The sequence below is a fragment of the Coffea eugenioides genome, chromosome 1 (assembly GCF_003713205.1).
Source record: "Coffea eugenioides isolate CCC68of chromosome 1, Ceug_1.0, whole genome shotgun sequence".
NCBI lineage: Eukaryota > Viridiplantae > Streptophyta > Magnoliopsida > Gentianales > Rubiaceae > Coffea > Coffea eugenioides.
In genome coordinates, this window is record NC_040035.1 from 43,872,632 (window position 1) to 43,885,082 (window position 12,451).

At 37.7% G+C, this 12,451-nt stretch overlaps 1 protein-coding gene across 6 annotated transcripts; it reads left to right on the plus strand.

Annotated features, from left to right (window-relative positions):
* Positions 1 to 6,603: 6,603 nt before the first annotated feature.
* LOC113780888 (auxin response factor 18) lies at positions 6,604 to 11,484 on the plus strand. 6 transcript variants are annotated; one of them, XM_027326707.1, is made up of 6 exons: positions 6,604 to 6,850; positions 7,204 to 7,270; positions 7,514 to 8,765; positions 9,872 to 10,755; positions 10,885 to 10,947; positions 11,160 to 11,484. In XM_027326707.1, exons 3-6 carry the CDS (start codon positions 7,659 to 7,661, stop codon positions 11,239 to 11,241), a joined length of 2,136 nt encoding a protein of 711 aa, XP_027182508.1. In that variant the 5' UTR covers positions 6,604 to 6,850; positions 7,204 to 7,270; positions 7,514 to 7,658; the 3' UTR covers positions 11,242 to 11,484. The 6 variants fall into 6 exon arrangements, with proteins under 6 accessions (XP_027182508.1, XP_027182473.1, XP_027182479.1 ...); XM_027326672.1 differs by having other exon boundaries at positions 6,604 to 7,337; XM_027326678.1 differs by having other exon boundaries at positions 6,604 to 7,270.
* The last annotated feature ends 967 nt before the right edge of the window (positions 11,485 to 12,451 follow it).

Genomic DNA, 12,451 nt, shown 5'->3' on the forward strand with positions numbered 1-12,451 from the left:
TAAATGGAGTTCGTATAAATATATTTCCAACACCATGACAAGATCAATACATAAACTCAGCCTTCATGAGGAGGAGGAGTGCCCCGTTCGGCCATCCCATATTTGCAGCCTAATAACAACAATCTCTACCAAATAGTGTATGTCATATGCCTTCAATTTTAGAAGCAGCCACTCACTCAAGGACTCTAGATGCGTCAAATTGTAACTAGACAAAAGACGTGACTTTCAACATGAATTTAAACGTTGAAAGCGATCGAAACCAGGTTGAGCCTTGAAAGTGAAAGGGAATTGTAGAAGAGAAAACAACACAGCCATCCTAATTAACATCGTGGAAATTAAAATATACAACTAAGCAAACAAAAAAAAATTTTAATTACGATGTTCATTTTAAAAAAAAAAAAAAATTTTATAGCCCGCAACGCACATTCCTTGTTGCTATATAGTAGGAGTGGTATATTCCTACATAGCTAGGCCATAAACAAATTGAAGCATGCAAATTAAACAATACACTTATTCCTAGTCTAGGACAAAGGGTTGTCTCTCGAAGCACTGCCAGCAGCATGCATGTTCCAAGGCTGTAGAAGTTGCTTTCAACCTCTTCAGGGATACAAATCGTATAATTCCTTCATAAACTTGTATTCCACGAACCAACATTTGGAGGGATTCAAGTGGAAGTGACAGAAAAGATGAATGCATCATGCAATACAAATAGATGCAGCCTCAGTTTGAAATGTCTGATGCAGACTTAGTTCATGATGCTCATGCAAATACCAATACTATACTACTATCTTACACACATATATATATATATTTTTTCAAAAACTTCCTGCATTCTAGAATTCCAGAGGAAGCTGTGCCTGTGCATCGTCGTCGCTTTCGTGCTTTACAAATAGCTCGTTTTCCTGGGCTGTTACTTTCGATCGAACAAAGGAATGCAGGAAGAAAATGACGGACTCCATGCAATGCTCAAAGGGCAAGTTGGTTAGCAGATGCCTACTACTTACTAATTACTACTATAGTATTTTGCGGATTTTTAATGCAACGGATCTTCTGTCCCACACTCTGTGTCATTCTCTGTCCTACTTTTTATTATATTGTTATTTCTCCTTCATAAACATCATGTTTTAGTTCTTTTTTGTTTCCTTATGATTCAATAACTATTAATTCAGTAAAAAATAAATACAACAGCTTCAAAAAAGTAATATATAATAGAAAATTAAAAAATACAGCAGAAAATGCATAAAAGATCTCATTTTTTATGCATTTTGATTTTTTGAGTTTGTTAAATTTTGTGTATTACTGAATTAATAGTTATTGGATCTTAAAGAAACAAAAAAGAACTAAAACATGATACTACCTCCGTCCCATTTTGATAGTCCTGTTTTCCTTTTTCGTCTGTCCCAAATTGTGGTCCACTTTCCAATTGAAGAATGTAGTTGTATTTTAATTTTTCTAAAATGCCCTTATTCAATGTAAGTTGTTGTTACTATAAACATACCTCATTTAATGAGAGTTGATTCTTTTTTTACCATCAATTTAAATTCCCATAAAGTTGTACTCTATTTAATGTGAGGGTATTTTAGAAAAATAGCAATTTAAATTTACTTTTCTAACAAAGTTAACTACTTTTTTTTAAACTGTGTGGAAAAATATACAGGACTATCAAAGTGGGACGGAGGGAATATTTTTGAAGGAGAAATAGTAATATAATAAAAAGTGGGACAGAGAATGACACAGAATGTGTGACAGAAGATCCGGTGCGGATTCGAAATCCGCACGTTGCTGTAAATTTTTACGTGGTACTCCCTCCGTCCCACTTTGATAGTCCTGTTTTCCTTTTTCGTTTGTCCCAAATTGTAGTCCACTTTCTAATTGAAGAATGTAATTGTATTTTAATTTTCCTAAAATACCCTTATTCAATGTAAGTTGTTGTTACTATAAACCTACCCCATTTAATGAGAGTTGATTCTTTTTATACTATCAATTCAAGTTCCCATAAAGTTGTACTCTAATTAATGTGAGGGTATTTTAGAAAAATAGCTACCTAAATTGATTGTTCCAACAAAGTTAACTACTTTTTCTTAAACTGTGTGGAAAAAAAATCAGGACTATCAAAGTGGGACGGAGGGAGTATATCTCTAATAATGCTGCTGTTACGTGATGTCCGGTAAAAGGGCATTTTTGGTTTGCATCTTTTGTTGGACCAAGTAGCCCTCGTACTTGCCGATGTGAGGAGAATTACCCAAATTTTGATCGCAAGTTTTTTTTTTTTGTCCTTGAAAAAAGAAAAAATTTCAGTCAACAACAATGCAAGCTTATTGAATTCGCACTCCTTTTGTAGATCTTATCATGATTTTGAAAATTTCTCAGTAAAAAAATAGTTAATTCGCTTTCAGTAGTATATTTAATACGAAAAGACATTAGTAAGTACACGGATAAAGAGGGCAAAGCATTCAAAAGTAGCAAGTTTTCATGAACTGGAGAAAACATTGATTAGTATGATGCAAAAAATGGAACCAATCCTTTATTCTTCATTTACTCCGACCTTGTCAGTTAACTATGCTAAAGAAGCGATTACTGTGACGCGACAAATGCAGGGTAACAAGGGAAGAGGGAAACGAGAAAAGAAGCCGAAAATGGAGCCTGCTAATAATGGACAGACTGATCCTAAATACAGCAACCAGAAAATGTCACCACTAAGTACGGCACACGTAACCCCCGTCGAACCAAAAAATCGCCAGGACCACCTCATCGCCGTACCCAGCCGCACCTCTCAAACGCGTTAACCTACTTCCACTTTCAACCCACTCGAGCTCCACTAAGCTTCACTCTTAACTAAAATGTTTGGATACTCATTTTTTAAAAATTTATTTATTATGACACTGTAATATCTTTTGTGATATGATGAATGCGAAATTAAAAAATAAAGTTGAAAACATAAAAATATAATTAAAAAATATGTTTAGAATATAAGTAATATAATTTTTTTCAAATAATGAGATGTCCAAACACCCTCAATTTGTTTTATAGTAAAAAAAAATGAAGTCATATTATAAACACAAGGGCAAAGATGAAAAATAGATTGAACATGCGGTTTATATAAGTTGCTAGTTTTTATCAAATAAGGAGTTTTTCTCTTTTGTAAGTCATAAAAGCACTCCAAAATTAATAAAAGAATAGGTTTGTAAACTAAGTATAATGATATTTAGTAAAAATAATTAAGATGACAAATTTGGTGTCATTCTTTTTACTAAATATGATAATAATGATATTTTTACTAAATCGGTTGGAATGGTTTGTAAAACTTTTGGATATCTCATGTTTAATGTTGAAATTTTATACTCCTATCACATCTTACTACTTATAAAGCATGAGCACCAATTTGGTGTTAAAAAATGTCATTCTTTGTTTACAAAAACATTCTTTTTTCATGAACCACAAGTTTTGAATTTTAAGGATAAAATAGGCATTGATCATGTTAGTTAGCTATGATCAATTTTAGATAAAGCTATATAGTGTCATCTTATAATTCACACTTTTTTTGTACACTAGATTTTAATTTGTAAAAATTAATCTTTATGATTTACACATGCATGTTGTGGATACCTTAGCCACCTCGGCTATTTGACCATCTCAGTTAACCTGATCCAAAGAATACCTCGGCCAATTTGTCCATCAATAATTCATCTCGAAATGACTCATTTATTCGAGGTATCAAAAATTTCGGTTGATCATTCCAAAAATTCATCTTAGAATGACTCATTTATTCGAGATATTAAAAGCCTCGATTGATCAGTATGATATGATTGGTGATTGATATGATTAACGTGATAGTCAACCACCCTATGATTTAGCCTTACTGTTCACATCGCGATCATGTCTCGTCCTACAAAATCAAACTACAATAAACCTCATCATTCTATTACCTATCTCTTCTAGTATAAATATCATCATCTTACTCACTTGAGAGGTACGTAAGGATGGTCATTTTGGCTCGGCTTAACCAAGTTGAAGCCTCATTTCCCGCATAGGGTTCTGATAATGGTCACCTAGGCTCCGTCACACCGAGCCTAGGCCATCACCCTTGGGGTGGCGCCAACCCGTCATGATCACCTCTGCTACACATCGCCTACGGATAGTTGAGGTAAGTACCCCAACTATCCATTTAAAATAACTCTCGACAATTCTTGACTTAAGCATTAAAGTGAAATCAAGGAATCTAGCCCCTACCAATTCTTATTTTGCAAGTGAGTTCATCTGGTATTTAACCTCAACTCGACTCGCCAGTTATCGCCCGTACATATGTATTTGTGTACGCTAATAGATAGCTTCTAAGTTTTTCGAAAGCTTGCAATACTATTACATATTTGTTGTGTAATATAAATAATTTATTTATTCATTCTATAAATTCTAGACTTACAAAAATGCATAAAACTATTCGAGAAGACAACAATTGACGGCAAATTCAACGAACGTGGTGTAACTTAAAGAAAGGCCAACTATGCGTTTCATATTGCAATTCTATACAAGTTCGAACATCAGTTCATGAAAGTAGCTTGTGCATATTTTTATTGCTCATTTTTGTAAACAGTGTTACAGTAATTATTTTAAATAATTTTTTATACAAATACATGTCGCTCGGTAGGAGTAAGAAATTAAGAAACAAAATATAAAAAAAATTACTGCAGTAATAACTCACTACTACTAGAAGGATCAAGGTGTTTAAGGGTGCATTTGATAAAAACTGAAATATGAAAATTGAATCAATTAAGTTGTTGAATTGTTAAGTGTTAAATTTAATACACTTGGGTGTATATCATATTCAGTGATAAATGAATCGCTTATCACTTATTTTTTAGAATAAATTTTATTTTAAAAATTTAGTGTCATTTAATTAATTTAAATATTTAATTTTTAATTATCAAAGATATCTGAATATGTTAAAATCTGAATAAGTTAAGTTTAAGCGGTGAATCGGGCATAACAATGAGCTGAGGGAAAGTAAAAAATGCGAGCAGCTTAGGCATGGGGTAGGGAGCTGGTAAAAAACAGACTCAGAACTCAAAAGGACCACTGCTTTTAACCTTTTGAACAAGTACTGTCAAGAAATCCTGTTCTGCCGGCCCAACTCGAATTTCAAGGATGCAACCCTCTCAAACGTTTTAACCCACAGTTTCAACTGACAAAAGCAACGCTACTCCATACTACTGCTGCTGTGCAGTACCAGTGCTACTCCTACTCCCAACTCCTCCAACAACAAAAATCAACTCCAAAAAAGGCTTATCCAAAATCCCACCGCCCCTAGTTAAATGCAAAGGTAATTCTGTCAAGTCAAATTACTGCACCCTCAGATTTCACCAGTTTTTTTCCACTGTACAACAATGAGCAAACAGAACCAAGCCCGTCTTACAACAAAAGATATACACTACTGTGTAGAGTAGATTGCCACGCGACGCGCGCTCTTATCCTCTTACGCCTACAGTAAAAAAAAAAAAAAAAGACTGAGAGAGTGAGTTAACCCATAAATCTCGCGATACGAGAGCTTACTCCTTCCTTTTACTAACAATTTTTAGCAGTAGTAACTTCTAGTAATCCTCTCGACCACGAAGACATCGCGATACGCCCCCACCCCTCCCCTCGCGAGATTTTCTCAACTAACTCATTTTGCCTTTCTCCCTTCTAGTAGTACTTTAGGGGGAAAAAAAAAAAAGAAAATCCCTTTTTCGTTCAGACAGAAAATTCTCTCCACCAATATTAAATTTAAAAAAAACCCCTGTTTGGCTGACCCAGCAATTAATAATTTAACCTGATTAATCAATTAATAAGGCTTATAGTCTGTCATTTAGCAAGAAGGTTGGAGGAAAGAGACAGAAAGCGTATGTGTATGTGTATGTATATATATATATATATGTGTGTGTGTGTGTATATATTAGTACAAAACAGTACCAAATTATGGAAAGAAACAGACAAACAACAAATCAGCCGAGTAATAACAAACAACACAGAATTAGTTGGTTTGGTCATTTGTTTTGTAGCGTTTGACTGCTGGCGGGGGAAAATGCGGGTAACGTCGTCGTTTAGGAGTACGTTTGGCTGTATAAATAAATAATAAATAAAAGAGAGAAAGAAAATTTTTTTTTAAAAAAACGCAAAGAGTGGGATTCGGCCGTGAAATTCTCGGAGGGAATCACATTTTTACTCCCTCGCCCTTCCGTAGTACTAGCAGCAGGATAGGATTAAAATCTCTCCCTTTCGCTTTTGTCTATTTCTCTGCGTGTGTCTGCTGTGTGCGTTGCTTGAGTGCGTGAGTGTGTGAGAGAGAAAGAGAAGGCTAGCAGTAGTATGTGTGAGTCCTATTAGCAATTTAACATTAGTGTGTGTGTGCGTGTCTCTGGTGTGCTCTTTTTTTTTTTTGGGTGGGGAGTGGGGGCCCGGAGGGTGAATCGAGAGACTTATTTTATATTTTATTAATTAATAAAAAAACAGACAGAGAGTAGGCTATATATATATACATACATACATACGTACATATATATACAGGTACATATATATATATATATATAGAAGGCGCAGAGAGAGAGAGAGTGAGAGCAGTGTAAAAGCGAGAGGATATCTGTGAGGAGGTGGTGGTGGTAGTGGGTGTTGTCTTCTCTATTTCCCTCTAGGTTCAATCGTCGTCTTCTTCTTCTTCTTCATCACTTGCTTCTTTCTCTTCTCTACCACCGGTATATATATATATATATAGATGTATATGCACACATATATCTATAGGCGTACTGCTACAAATAGTACCAAGTAGAGAATAAGAATTGCTGCCGGTTTCACCGCCATTTTCCCCATTTCTTCTTCTGTACGAAGGCCTCCTGCCTTTCTTCCTGTTTTCTCCATATCGAGTATTACTTTTACTTATTGTTGTGATTTTATACAAACAAAAGATTCGTCCGAAGTGTTAATAACGCTCATTCTACGTATTAAGTTGTTGGTATAACACTGAAATTGAAATTGACGGGGCTTGAAAGATATTTTAGGTGGTTTTGTTTTTGAGAATTTTTTTTTTGGGGTTATAGCGTTTGATTGAGAAGAGGGTGAGGATTTTAAGGAAACTTGTGGAATTGTTTTCTTCTTCTTCTTCTCTTTAAAGATGTTTCTCATTTTACTGTGGTTCGTGCCTTTTTTTTAAAATTATTTTCTTTGGTTGGTTAGGTTGTCCTTATGATGAAGAAGACATGCTACTGGAACTGCCATTTCTCTGCCCTGATCTCTGTTCTAGGTAGACCGGTTGAATTCCCATAGATCTCTGTTTCTTCTTTTCCTTTTAAGGCCCTCTTTTGCCGTTGGTAAGAGTTTCTTTATATGTTGTTCTTGTCTCTTTGTGCGTGTGTTTGTGTTAGCTTTTTCTTTGTGGGTATTCTTATGTGTGGCTGTATTTTTTTTTTTTTCATTAATCATTGGTTTTGATTTTGTAATTTGGACTACCGACTTTTAATGCGTGTTGATGGGAATTTTGTTACAGCATTTACTGAGAACAAAGAGAAATAGGAGCAGCCTTTTTTATGAAGGAGTAGTATAGTAGTAGCGTTTTCCGTGGTTGTTTAGTCGGGTGCATTCAACTCCAAAGAGCTTTTTCCTGAAAAGGATTGCAGTTTGGGGTAATTAATATGAAGGAGATGGTGGAGAAAAGCTTGGATTCTCAGTTATGGCATGCCTGTGCTGGAGGGATGGTCCAAATGCCTGTGGTTAACTCCAGAGTGTATTATTTTCCACAAGGCCATGCTGAGCATACCCTCGCTAATGTTGATTTTGCAGGCATGCCGAGAGTCCAACCTTTGATTCTCTGCAGGGTTGCTGCTGTCAAGTTCTTGGCTGACCCTGAGACCGATGAGGTTTATGCGAGAGTTAGGTTGGTTCCGATTGGGAACAACGAGGGTTGTTATGAGTTTGATGATGATGGTGGTGGTGTTTTGGGGGGTAATGGGCCCGATTCGTCAGCTGATAAGCCTGCTTCTTTTGCGAAAACATTGACCCAATCTGATGCCAATAACGGTGGGGGTTTCTCAGTCCCGAGGTATTGTGCTGAAACGATTTTCCCGCGGTTGGATTACACGGCTGATCCGCCCGTTCAGACTGTTGTGGCCAAGGATGTTCACGGGGAGACTTGGAAGTTTAGGCATATCTACCGAGGGACGCCGAGGAGGCACTTGTTGACTACGGGATGGAGCACTTTTGTGAACCAGAAGAAGTTAATTGCTGGTGATTCCATTGTGTTTCTGAGGGCTGAAAGCGGTGATCTATGTGTGGGGATTCGGAGAGCTAAGAGGGGTGGTATTGGTGGCCCCGAGTCCCCATCTGGGTGGAATTCTGCAGCTGGAAATTACGGAGGATTTTCTATGTTTCTCAGAGAAGATGAAAATAAGCTGATGAGAACTGGCAGCGCCGGAAATCTGAATTCACCTGGCAATGGTGGTGGGGCTTTGAAGGGACGGGGAAGAGTGAGGGCTGAATCGGTGATTGAAGCTGCTTCGTTTGCTGTGAAAGGGCAGCCTTTTGACGTTGTGTATTACCCGCGTGCTAGTACTCCGGAGTTTTTTGTCAAGGCTTCATCTGTGAGTTCCGCAATGCGGGTCCAGTGGTGTGCTGGGATGAGGTTCAAGATGCCATTTGAAACTGAGGATTCTTCGCGAATTAGCTGGTTTATGGGAACGATTGCTGCTGTTCAGTTTGCTGATCCGATTCGCTGGCCTAATTCTCCATGGAGACTTCTCCAGGTAAGACTTTCTGCATTTATAGCCTTACTATTTGCATACATACGATTAGCTTATTAGCCATTATTTGTTACACTTCTTTTCTTTTATTATCACCTTTAATACTGGTTCAAAGTGAGCTGCATACCATGCAAGTGTCAACTTTGTGTCCTTTTGAGTAGCGCAAGAGGAAGGTTATATATCTGTTCAGTTAACCCTGGAAAAAAAAACTCAAAACTGATAATTTGCCAGTGCATTAATTCCTTGAGGGTTACTATCAGAATTATAGCATTTAAGTTTGGTTGCACAGATATGCTTTACAGCTATCTTTGGAATTCTTTTTGCCATTGTGCAAGTTTGATAGCATTGCATGGCATAACATGCCTGTTGACAACAGTTCAACGGAAAAAAAACAAAAAGCCAACTCAGGTTCTCTGTTTTAATGAGCCAAATTATGACACCATCAGAATTCACATGCTTCAAAACATATCGAGTGTGAATAGCTCAATGATTGGATTTGTAGCAACTGTAAGATCTTGTATAGAAGCCACATGGTGTCTGATAGATATTATTCAAAGTGTGCACCTGACTGACAGGGAAGACATGCTGTACATATTTAGTAGTCTTCTTGTTCACAATTTTCTCCCCAGTTTTGTGGGTAAGAACTTTTTCCAGTGATTTATTCCTTTCATGTGTCTATACCGTGTCCCTGTGACTATGAGTTCACTACGCTGAAGCTGGATGGTGTGTTTAAAATGATTTAGCATCTGGTCCTACCATATTTGAGGAAATATGGTTTTGTTTGATGTTCTAAAGTATGATCAAATGCTTGGCATGTATGAAATATTGATTCCTCAACTGCATGGTGGTTATGCAGTATGATAGTCATTTATGGTGAATAACTTTACTTCAAAGAAAATGGGAATTTTCTGATAGTGCATTGGAATTTTTTTTCCCCATTGGAAATTTTTGTCCTCTCTCTCCATTGAACTCCCCATTGGAAATTTAACTTTCTGAGTTGCTAAATCCAAGTTTTGCTTATATGAAGGACAAACTTGATTACATATGCAAGTCTCTTTTTTTTCCCCCAATTAGTTTTACGCCTTTCCCTGTTGGAAACTATCTATCAGGTGACATGGGATGAGCCAGATTTGCTGCAAAATGTCAAGCGCGTCAGCCCATGGCTGGTTGAATTGGTCTCTAATATGCCCGTTATTCATCTATCTCCATTCTCACCAGCAAGGAAGAAGTTGCGATTATTGCAGCACTCGGACTTTTCTCTTGACGGCCAATTTCCAATGCCGTCATTTTCAGGCAACCCTCTTGGGCCAAGCAGTCCTTTATGTTGTCTATCTGATAACATTCCTGCAGGCATACAGGGAGCCAGGCATGCTCAACTTGGAGTACAATTAGCGGATCTCCACCTTAGCAACAAAATGCATTTGGGACTGATATCCCCCAGTTTCCAGCAGCTGGATCCGCTTGCTAAAAGCTCTGATGGCATCATAAGAGGCCACTTAGATAGCAGTGATGATATATCCTGCTTGTTAACCATGGGAAATTCTAGTCAGAAGCTGGAAAAGACCACCAGTGTGAGGACACCTAGATTCTTACTCTTTGGTCAGCCAATACTCACTGAGCAGCAGATGTCACATGGCTACAATAGTGATGCAGTTTCTCAAGTAGGGAAAAGTTCAGCATGTGGGATATCATTGAAGGCAGAAGATGTTTCACTTGATCAAAAAGTTCACATGGATAGCCTGCCCAATACTGGATTGTTTTGGAATCAAGGATGTCATGCAGCTGAACTTGGCCTTGATACTGGTCACTGCAAAGTGTTCTTGGAATCGGAAGATGTTGGCAGGACTCTTGATCTCTCCGTTCTTGGTTCATATGAAGAGCTATACAAAAAGCTGACAAGCATGTTTATGATAGAGAGATCAGAGTTGGAGGGCCATGTATTCTACCGTGATGCAACAGGTGCCCTTAAACAGACTGGAGATGAATCTTTCAGGTAAATGATTCCGTCGTTTTACTTTTTATATTTTGTTTTGATGGCAAAGCATTGAAAATTAAGAGGTTGTGTAGATATTTGAATATATTGATGTGATTTTTATGATTTATCGCCTCCATTTGTACACAGTGAGTTTGTGAGGACTGCAAAAAGATTGACAATCTTTAAGAATCCAGGCAATAGTGTTGGCAGGTACTCATTGGTTTCTTGAGTTAATTTCTTGCATATGCTTTATTCTGGTGGAATTTTAATATTGTGACACGTATTTTCTTGCGTTAGAAGATTCATTTCTTATAAATCTGTTAAATCGTCAAATGCCCTCTTGACAAGTCCATTTCCATTATGCTATGCTTCTCTTCTGGCACCGATTCCTTTTAAGGAATAAGGATCCTGTGTTGTTTCAGGAAATGGCTTACTGGTTTACCGACTGCTGAACGCGGACTAGATTCTTCAAACCAGGCAGGACCGCTGAGCATATTTGCATAGTGCAGTTCGGCTTGGAGAGTTGATGTAGTAAAAGTTGACAGTTGTTCAAGATACTTGTCGTTGTTGACTTTTTATGTAATTAGGAACTTCTTTAAATGAAGTTCTAGTACTCTTGTTTGACTAAGGAGCAGCTACTCTTTGTGTAGCTTGGAAAAACCTCTCATTTGGAGGAAATTTACTTGTAGTACTTGTGTGTATTGCTAAGCTACTATTACAGTTCAATGAATGTGGAGTCTTGGTATATGGCTAGGTTCATAAAATGCCTATTATGACTGACTGACGTGAATTTGTGTTCTCTGTGGCGGACTTGAACATGAATCTGTCGGTCCTCTATGAGCAATATTTGTTTTTAACATCTGATGGGTAAGTAAATAACAAGTGTGGCATGAAAAGGGCTCATGCATGGTCTTGGAAGAAGAATATGTGCCTGATGAGACAGAGAGGAGAGCAGAAAGCCAGCGAGGAAACGAGTTAAAGAGAAGATCCTTAAGAAGCTCTACCGACGAACTTTGGAAAGAAACATCCACTGCCGGCGTCTGAATTGGTGCGAAGAAGTTGGCTCCCAATTTGCCTAAAGGATACCTAAAAGGAAATAAAATCAACAATAAAACAGTACTAGTAGTGTGCTAGTAACGTATTGATGCGTAACTTGTGGCATGGGGCAAATAGATACAGGTCATCATCTCCAAAAAAACATATTAGCAACTGGCGTGGTCTAAAACCCAACTTGAAAACATGTTGACAATCTCCACAAACCTAAAAGTGACAAAACCTCATTGATTAGGCCGTTCAAAAAGTCTAACACCAACTAAGCAAGAAAAAGAAGAACAGCAATAACCCCCACACACGTGAGGTGTGGGACACTATTGCCCAAAATTGACCACAAATGACAAAGCCAACCATGGTGAGGTGTTGGTTTCAACTTTCTTGAATGATTTGATCAAATTTGATGTCATCTCCTGTTAAAGTTCACGTGCGGTTCCCACTCGTGTCGCCGCCTTGATGCCCGAGTCTATTCACTCCCCCTGCTCCTTTGCACCCCACGCCTTCACCTTCATCCTCCGATATTAATAACCTGTTTGACTAAAACTCCATTAACCTGTAACACCTCCCAATTGACGCAAGAGGAGGCCTATCTATCCACTCAATTATGGTGCTGAATTTAAGGATCCAAGCCCCGAGAGAGAGAGAGAGAGAGAGAGTAAAGGAA